This window comes from Lactuca virosa, chromosome 8, assembly GCF_052849685.1.
Source record: "Lactuca virosa cultivar CGN04683 chromosome 8, Lactuca_virosa_CGN04683_v6, whole genome shotgun sequence".
NCBI classification, from domain to species: Eukaryota; Viridiplantae; Streptophyta; class Magnoliopsida; order Asterales; family Asteraceae; genus Lactuca; species Lactuca virosa.
Window position 1 is genome coordinate 16,684,253 of NC_136433.1, and position 10,692 is coordinate 16,694,944.

The following is a 10,692-nucleotide window of genomic DNA, read 5'->3' on the forward strand; positions in this document are numbered from 1 at the left end:
TAAAAACAATTAATATATTTATATAAGTATTAATAAAAAAATTATATAATACAAATAAATTTTATTACCTCCGTATGGCGTCTTTCAACATATGACCTACAACCATGAGAACTTGTATGTGGAAGTTTGGCCCAATATTTTTTTACCTTTTACCGACTGGTTCATATAACCCTCGTCCAAAAAAGCTAATCAATCAAATCATTCCAAGTTGTGGTGTCCATTTCTTCTGGTGGATATTTTCTTGCAGTTTCCACATCTTCATATCCACCGACTTCTTCAAAATGACATTTTGTGACATGTTTGTATTCTTTATATGCTCTTTGTCCATCGGCATTTACAACCGTTCAAACGGATTCCCACAATATTGTACCCCGATAGCCATTAAAAATATGTATGTAATAAAAAACAAATTTAATTATTAAAAGAAATATTTAAAAAGTATAGATTTTTTTGCATATAAAAAGTATTGTGTACTTACTTCTAACTCAAAATACATAGATTCATTGTATTCGAAAGGAACACGTTGCCAATACCTATAATGGACCGGTACATTTTATGCCACCAAATTTGAGATCAACCTCGTTAATATTTTGCCAAATTTCCCTAGGATTCGATAGGTCTCCCCGTCGCTATCAATTCGCACGAGTAAAGGATTATCATCATTGGCCTTATACACTGCATACATATTCAAATTTCTTCCTTTGTCACACACTTTCTTCGGGTTTGCTACATTGACACATATAATTAGAAATTTAGAACTTTAAAAATATATCAAATACTTAATAATTTCATGTAACTTACAAGATTCGCAACCCGCTATTATCTTGTGTGTGCCCCCATGTGGAGGTCTTTCCCCGTCATCTCCTCCATGTTCCCTCGCGACATATAATGACATCTATTTAAAAATATTATAAACATTCAAAATATATTATAAACATACTTTCAACAAAACTAATAAACAAATATTATAAGCAATCAGAATCATCACTAGAACAAACTAATAAATGTATGTTGTTGTTAATAACCTTTGTAGTTAGGTTTTCTTTAATAGCAACATACTTTTATTAGCTTGTTTATTAAATCATTCTATTTTTTTCACTTTTTTTTCATATTTATAGTATTTATAGCATCTATTTTTTTTTCAATTATGGCATTAAATTTTAAATATGATTTTTTTTCTATTATAACATCGTACTTTTAATAGCTAAGACAATCATACATATTATACATTTTATACATCCAAAATGGTAAACCCAAATAACTAAGACAATCATATATGTTATACATTTTATACATCCAATTCCAAACATTTTATATATACTTAAATTAGTAAACCTAAACATATAACAAAATCAAGCATATTATATATTTTATAAATCCAAATCCAAACATCTTATATATACTTAAACTAGTAAACCTAAACAAATAACAAAATCGTGCATATTATACATTCCAAATATCCTCTATGTACTCCACAAACAAAGCAACAAATAACAAAATGCATTTTATACATTCAATTCCAAAATCAGGAAACATACATTTGCCTATTTCAAAAAATTAGAAAAACAGGAAAGAACCCCCAAAACCGAAAAACCACGCCGTTGTGAAATGCCACCAGAATACGACCCAAAATCTGAACTTTCGCTTCTATGGTGGTTTACTCAACGAAAAATAGCACCAAATCAAAAAACGAAACAAAAAAACGCAAACACTAAAAATTGAAACCAAATTCAGAAAAAAAACATGATAAACAGGGACATTCTCGGTTTACCTGTTGCCCTTTAGTGGTGTCTGGAGACGAATGGTAGATTCGTCGGAGACTAGTCACCGGATTTCTAAAAATTGAAACACAACAAACTCAAATTTGTGAGTAAAATCTGTGAAATCAGCAAAGGTAAAACTAAGGAAGAAAAATATTGGTGAACCTTCTGTTAATTCGCATCGGTGGTGTGTTGTCTATGGTGGCCGGAGACGGGTGGTAGTGGCCGAATTTCTAGAAATTCAACCAAAAAAAGTCAATATCGGACCCAAAATGTGTGAAATCACGAAAAGCATAATGGATGAAGTTTATACCAGTGAAATGCGGTGAATGAGCGTCGGAAAAGCAGTCGTCGAGAGAGAGAGAGAGTGATTTGGGAGTTCTTCCTGTGTATGACTGTGAATGACAAGGGTTTAGGGTATTGAAGATTTTAGCACATATGTTGATGACATGTCGTCGGTATAGGGTTTACAAAAACGATGTCGTATTGAGTTTCACACAAATAAAAAAATTAAAAATAATTATTTGTACCGATGGCATGTCGTCGAGACACATTTTCATGCGGATCGCCACATCTATATGCTGACAACAAGTCGTTGGCATAGACACTTTTTCGCGAAAACGACGACGGTTCTTTTTTTTCTAGAACATGGAATAAAATTAAATGGAAATTATAATTTACGTAACCTATACCGACGACCTGTCGTCATCGGTATAGAGTTCCAGGAAACCACGTAAAATATATTTGTTCCCGCCAAAGCTATGCCAATGACATGTTGTTGACATAGATTTTTTGTAACACCCGATTCAAAGTACTTTTCAGTTTAGACTCTTGTTGTGTTAATTTTGGCTCTTTGGTCCAAACGTCGGGCGTTTGACATGGGACACTAGGCATTCTATGATAGACGCCAGGCGTTTGCACGCGGAGACCAAACCCTAATTTTTAGGGTTTGCACCCTATGTAAAGAACATTATGGCCTCAAAACCCTTCACCACTTCAACCTTCGTCCTCATTTCAAAAACCATAAGTGTGCATGAGAGTTTGAAGCCTTGTGCATCTTATTGGTATCATTTTAGTGTTCTTGATAAAGAAGGAAGATCATTGGAGTGTTGGTGTTGCTCTCAAGCTTGTGGATCTGGACTCTTGGCATCTTGGAGCATCATTTTGTGGTATAAAGTTCTGAACTTGATCATCATATCTCTAGATCTTGTTTATGTTATAAGTTTATGCTTATTAGCCCCATTTTCTTGGTCTTTTTGGGCAGGAGCTACCTTAGACCAAAAGAGTTGTCCTTTTTGACGTTTTAGGGTAGATTAAGTGATAAAATTGTGATCTTGGACGTTCTTTTCACTCCATGCAAGTTTTGAGGTGTCTTAATGGGTTAAGGAGTTAGAGTTTTAGCTTTTGGGCTCATTGTAACCATGCATGGCCATAAAGTTTGCAACTTTATGGCTTTAGACATTCTATTAGCTATGGATCTGAAGTTTGGACTTAATATCTTAAGCCATTAAGTCGTTGGTTTGGAAGTTGGTGAACAACGATTAAACGTCAAGGGTTTGCATGTGAACGCTCAGCGTTCGAACGCCAGGCGTTCTGTGCAGAAGTCCAATGGGTCGATTTTGGGCCTTGGGCCATTAGGGGTCTTGGGCTTAGTCTAGTTGGGCTTGCATAAAAAGGGAAAATTGTTCTTTTGCCCTTATCTTGATAAGGAATGAACTAGACCATGGGTTTGAGTTAAACCCTAGTTATTGATTGGGTTTGTTTATGGTTTTGGTTTAGCGTGAGGAGCAGTGTTCGCCACGGGTCGAGAGTTGTTTCAGTTATCATCAGTAGAGGTGTGTCTCCTCACTGTTCTTGTGGATCGAAGGCACCAATGTCGGCCCACTAGGTTTTGATATGTTAGATGTCTTTGTGACTCTTTCATGGAATGTCGGGATAGGCCTATTTGTATGTTGGGCTAGGCCCATTGTATGACGGGCTAGGCTCATTTGTATGTAGGGCTAGGCCCATGGATCAGGAAGGGATAGGCCCATTGTATGTTATGTATGTGCTAACTGTCTTTATGACTTTTGTATTTGTATGATCGGGCTAGGCCCATTGGTTTGGCAGGGCTAGGCCCATTATGGTGGGTTAGGCCCAATATACAGGTTGGGCCCAATGTGAGCGCTAGGCCCATACATATCAATGATATGTATGGTAGGTGGTATCTTGGGGAACTCACTAAGTTTTATGCTTACAATTTTATGGTTATGGTTTCAGGTACTTCCGATTCGAAAGGGAAGGGTCCGGCTTGATCGCAGCGCATCCACCCATGTTTCCGCATTATGATGATTTTGGGATTGTACTCTAATAACTGTTCTCTTATAAAGCACCTTTGAATATTTATAAAAAGGATAATGAATGTTTGACTTAAAGTTAATTAATGTTTGTTTGAATTAAAAATCAAAATTTTTACATCATAATTTTTGGGACGTTACATTTTCAAGTCAAAGTTGACAAAAGCTATGACGACGACATGTCGCTGGTGCAGCTGTTTTTTTAGCGACGACTTTTGTTGTGAGCATAGGTGTCGTCGCCACAGGGTTAAGTTATTGTAGTGTTTAAACATTTGTTTTAATTTCATTCGGGCATCAAATAAACTATTAAGGTTGTGTTTGACGCACCACAACTAGCTGATACGCTGACTTATTTTTCGAGCTTTTTTTAAATTGTCATGTTTGGGAAGCCAAAAAGTAGCTTATAAGTTAGCTTTTTAAAAAGCTATTTAGACTAGCTTTTTAAGAACTTTTTTTTATTTTCCAAATATACCCCTTAAATAATTATAAAAACATATTTTTTAAATGTCATTTTATATTTTTCAGCTAGTTTTTCAGTTAGTTTTACTAAACATTATTTTTTATCAGTTAGTATTTTAGCTACCAACTAACTTTTTTATTTAACTAGTTTTTCAACTATTGGCTATCTTTTCAGCTAGTACGTCAAACATAACGTAAATACTTTTAAAAAAAATTAGTTTTAAATAAATAATCTCAAACATCCATTGCATATCTACTCCCATCCTTCCCAATATTTCTTACATGTGCGGGTCCAATAAACTTATTGTCGATTTTCAAGAATCTTCTTCCTGTCGGTTTCGTTTTAGTTTTTACTTCCATATATATGTTTTTTAAATAATTATAATTACGTTAATTCTTAAAATAAAACAAAAATACAATAACAAAGTTTATTTCTTTCATCTATAAATACCATTTATGAAACACACCCATTTACTTATTTATAATCATGAAGCTAATAATTTCATTCATTTTCGTCAATCTTTTCATCTTCATCACCATTCTCTCACTTCTCTCCGCCGCTTCCAGCATAATTTACGACTCCACCGGCAACAAGCTTCTAAGGGGCATCCCGTACTACATACTCCCCCTCCTCCGTGGCTCCGGCGGCGGACTCACGCTTTCTCAGAACACCAAAGACGCTTGTCCACTCAACGTCACCCAAGAGTCTTTCGAGGTCAACAATGGAGGTCCGTTCACCTTCAACCCCATAATTCTAGACGAAGAAATCATCCGTGGAGCTTACCCCGTTTCTATCGAAGCTGATGTCGTAAACCCTTGCCATGGATCGAACATATGGAAGGTGACGACGGCAACAGCGGCCAAGGACGACGACGACGATCTTCTGACGAATAATAAACATAAGAAGAAGAAAGATGGTGATAAAGAAGTTATTTCTGTTCAAATAGTGACCACCGGCGGGGAGTTTAACAAGCCGGAAAGTTGTTTTCAGGTCGTGGAAGATGATGTGATGCCGGGATTGCAGAGCTACCAGATTCAGCATTGCCCGTTTAAATGTGGTACGACGAGTACTGATCTTACTTGCTATAACGTCGGCGTTGTTAGAGATGCCGACGGCAAGGGATATCTTGGTCGGACGGACGCTATCTTCCCTGTCGTGTTTACAAATTCTTTACGCGCGTCTAGCCAATTATCAGCCAAAGTCAGCACATCTATTCAACCGGGGAAATTAATGAGGTCCGAATAATTCTGTTAGTTACCCTCGTTGTCTGTTGATGAAGAAATAAATTTAGTGATTATTATAGAATTATGCTTGTTAGAATGCCAATTTTATATAAATCTAATTAATAAAAGCATGTAACTCTCAATAGCAAGTTTTCATGAAAGCTTGTTTAGTTTTCTACGTTGATTTAATTAAATAACTTGTGGGTACAAAATACCTTCAATGGTGACATTTTTGTTTGATTTTACAAGCCAAATGAAAGGTGTCATGAATGAAATGCCCGATTCATGACACTTGTTAATGGATAAAATAAAATAAACATGTGGATTACGTAGGACCAATAAAGATTGGAGCCATTTGTTTACAACTACTCTTTCAAAATATTTTGGAAAAACATGACGTTCTCTTATAAAAGAGAGTTATCTTCTATTTATTACCAAGTATTATTAGGAGATAGTGACAAGATATCTTATAGTCTTATACTTTATCAACAATCAACAATGTTGAAATTAAAATTTAATTTTAATACAATTCAATATAAACATTTCGTAGTTGTAAACAAAAGTTACTCCTTTTAGGAGTAACACCCCGTTGAGTTGAATCCGTGTGTTTTTTTAACGTGGTACAAGTTTTACTTGCATGGATTAGCATAATTTTGTCATTTTAGATATGGTTAGTATCCACAATGCATGTTGTATATGAGTTTAATAAGTCTTTGTTAGGATTAAATATAAGTTAAGTTGAGTGGGGTGCAGGGGCGGATTTGATGAGGGGCACAGGATTGCACCGTCAACACCTGCTTTTCCGACAGACAATAGAAATTTTTCGAAATTTTTTTTACTTTTTGTGCCACTACGTAAAAAGAATGGCAACTACTAATATATATATATATATATATATATATATATATATATATATATATATATATATATATATATATATATATATATATAAACACATTGGATCAATTAAGCCCCAATAATTAGTAGCCCAAACACATTTTTATTTTAATCCACCTAATATTAGCCCAAAAGAAAAAGAATATGAGAAAATAGCCCAAATAAAACAATTATTCAATTGTCCAATTGGGTCCAAGAGTCCAAGTCTCAATTCTTGAATCACAAAAGAAAAAAAAACGAGAGCTCGTTTTTTTTTCCTTCTGTTCGTCCTCAGTCCTCACGAGTCACGACCTCACATCCGACAATTCTCACAATCGACGACTTCATTCTTCTAATCTTCTTCTTCGAGTTCAACCGATAATCCACAATTTCCAAGTGCAAAAATCGATTTCCAACTTCCAAGTGCAAAAACAACTCCGATCCAAGGTCCAAACCCTAATGAAGCAAGTAGGGGTGAGCAAAAACCGAACCGCAAACCGAAAAACTGCAAAAAAAACCACAAAACCGAGACCGAAAAACCGAAACCGAAATAAAAACCGACGGTGCGGTTTCTACCTTTGCAAAAACCGAAAGTTTTCGGTGCGGTTTCTAGTTTTGAAAAAACCGTAAAAAAACCGAACCGCACCGATATATATATATATATATATATATATATATATATATATATATGTGTGTGTGTGTGTGTGTGTGTGTGTGTGTGTGTGAAAGAATAAATTTTGTGAAATCATATGTGTGTAAACTAAGAGATCATAAATGTTGTTGTATGTAAAAAGAATACAATAAATTAATTATATATAGTGGATTTAAAATAATATATATGTGTTGTGTGTGCAAAATAATAAAAGAAAATGTGTAAAAAAATGCAACAAACCAATTTATTTTTCGGTTAAAAAACCGAAACCGCACCGAAAGAACCGCAAAACAGCAAGAAAAACCGCAAAACCGCAAAGTTCGGTTTTTCATTATGAATAACCGCAACTTACGGTTTGCGGTTCGATTAGGTCCAAAAACCACACCGAACCGCACCATGCTCACCCCTAGAAGCAAGTAAGTATTTCTAATTTTCTATGGTTTTCGAATTTATAGTTGTAATTGCTAAGCAAAATTCAAATTTGCTATGGTTTATAGGTTAAAATTGCTATGAAGTTATTGGATATTTGGATGATTTGGTAAAATTGCTATGTTATTATAGAAATTATTGTTTGATTACTTGTAATTTCTATGATTTTTATTGAATTGATTGTTTGATATGTTAAAATTGCTATGTTTTAGGTTTACATATTATTGTTTGATTAGGTATTAGGTGAAAATTCTATGTTTTATTGAAGTTATTTTTTGATTAGGTTAAATTGTTATGTTTTTATAGGTTAAAGTAAGTAGTTTTTTTACCAAAAGACCAAGACCTAATCCTAATGAAAGTGGTGAAGGATGTTCCCAAACACCAATCACCAATCAATCAATCCCTTTCGTTTCTAATTCTAATGCAACCCCACAAACGCCAATCACCAATCAATCAACCCCTGCGGTTTCTAATGCAATTCCACAAACATCATGCTCAAATGAACCTAATGATAATGTTGATTTGATAGATCTTCCAAAGGACCCGGCGGATAGGCCAAAGATTACAAATTACAAATCAAGTGTAAGAGATGATGTAAGAAGAGCGTATTTGCTCCAAGGACCTTGTCAAATAAGGTTACATAAGTTTCCAAAAAAGAAAATAGGTGATAGATTTAGAAGATTCGTTCCTTCATGGTTGATGATTTTGATTGGTTGGAATATAGTGTGAAAAAGAATAGAACATATTGTTTATATTGTTATGTGTTTGGAGACCTCATGAATCAAAGAGGAGGGAGAGATGCATTTGTTTCCCAAGGTTTTGATACTTGGAATAAAAAAGATGCACTTCGGAATCATGTGGGTAGTGTTGATAGTTTGCACAGCAAAGCAAAAGAAAAGTGCGAATTTTTATTGAGAGAAAAACAAACTATTAATGTAGTCTTGAGGAGGCAAACCGAAGCGGAGGACCATAAATATAAAGTTCGATTACGTGTTTCTATTATTGTTGTTAGACTTTTATTGAAAACCGGTTTACCGTTTCGTGGTCATGATGAGTCGGTTAACTCGGGAAATAGAGGGCTTTACATTGGTGATGACTTTTTGAACGACACGTTACTTTGCAATGTGTGGAAAGATGTTTTTCGAAGATGAAGCTCTTGAAGACCGACTTGCGCGACAAAATTGGTGATGACTTTTTTAACGACGCGTTACTTTGCAATGTTGACACCGAAGCACTTGTGAAAGTTGAGAATGAAAAAGTAATGGAGCGGTTTCAAAAAATGTATGCACGAAGAGGACAAATTTAAATTGTAGTAGATAGTTATGTTTTTTTCAAATTTTTATGTAATGAATCATTTTTTTGTATTAGACGTAATGAATTATTTTTCAATTTTAAATTATGTTTGACTGGAATTTTTTTTTTTTTTGCAACCCCTACTATCAATTCATGTGTCCGCCCCTCGTGGTGTGATAATTAAATATGGAGCGGAGTTGAATGGGTTGCATTTAATGAGTTGTGGATGGTAAAAATAAAGTTGTATATGTATTTAATGGGTTGTGGGTGGAAAAAATAAAAATATATAGATATTAACGCGTCAGTCATGAAGTGTATATATATAGTTCAATGAATTGTAGACTAATAACCAAAAGAACCAAATTTATAGGATTTATATCTATAAAGTTCAATGAATTATTTACTAAATAGCCAAAAGAACCAAACTTGTAGGATTTTAAAACAACAAGAACCGACTATATTTTTTTTTTCATGTTTTAGAAAGTCTCAATATTTTAGGTGGAATAGTCTAAAATAATTTTTTTTACAACAAAATAAAAAATCCCTAGAAACCGGATAAATGTTTCATTATAGCCATTTTTTCTAAGTTACCCTTACATCAGCAGATAACACCACCGTTCCCATAGCTTACTTCGTCGGACCACTATCGACCGTCGGTTTTTGACCTCCGATATGAACCAAATATGAGTTCCGGACCACCGTTGGTACAAGGGTGTAGGTTCTTTAGTGAATCTGAAGCTTCTGGCAAATGGTTGAACTTTTCGGTGGTTGTAGTGGCATACGACGACAGAGAACTCCAACGAGATGCTATTGGATCTTGCTCTACGGGGGTTTGTTGTGCACCCCTCTGTGGTCATGGCAGTGGTGACTGCTTTGGAAATAGGTGCTGGAGGTGGGTCAAAAGGGTGGCGACATGCGTCGAAGAGAGGTGGTTGTCGAAGGTAGCTTTGGTGACAGATCTGCCTGGATCTTCTCGGGGGTTTTGTCTCAGGGTTGAGGGGAGTCAAACGATGGTGGTCCCGTCACCTTCCATGTGTTCGATCCATCGATGGAAGTGGCGGAGGCGATTTCCGACGACTTTTGAGCGGCAACACACAACGGATATTGGTGGGGAATAAAGTGGTTCGGTGGTGGGATTTTGAACAAACTCTGTGGGGGTTCAACATACGGTGGTTTCGGCAAAAAAAACAAGATGGTGAGTAGTTGTTCACTTGTTCAGTGAACTCCGACATACCTTGGTGGTGCTCCAACAAGGCTTCCCGCAACAACGTCAGCAGTTAAATGTTGAAAATGTTAAAAATAATAAATAAATAAAAGTTAAACTGAAAATGTCAACCGATTTTCAGGATTTTTCATTAAAAAAATTAATTTGGACTAAAAAAACCAAAATTTAAAGACTTTATTATTGTTGATTTCCAATATATATATATATATATATATATATATATATATATATATATATATATATATATATATATATATATATATATATATATATATATTACCAAACCTACATAGTAGTGAATACCTCGATCATGGCTAAAAGTGTAATTTACCATAAATTTAATAATAAAATACAATAACAATAGTATTTCACTCTTTCATTCGCCTATATATATACCCATTCATCAAAGTATCAAACACACATTTTAATAATCTTTAA

At 34.8% G+C, this 10,692-nt stretch overlaps 1 protein-coding gene across 1 annotated transcript; it reads left to right on the plus strand.

Moving 5' to 3' along the window:
* The first annotated feature begins 5,022 nt into the window (after positions 1-5,022).
* Positions 5,023-5,957, plus strand: LOC145128948 (miraculin-like). The gene has a single exon (XM_079063714.1). It carries the CDS (start codon positions 5,043-5,045, stop codon positions 5,799-5,801), a length of 759 nt encoding a protein of 252 aa, XP_078919840.1. The 5' UTR covers positions 5,023-5,042; the 3' UTR covers positions 5,802-5,957.
* Positions 5,958-10,692: the final 4,735 nt, after the last annotated feature.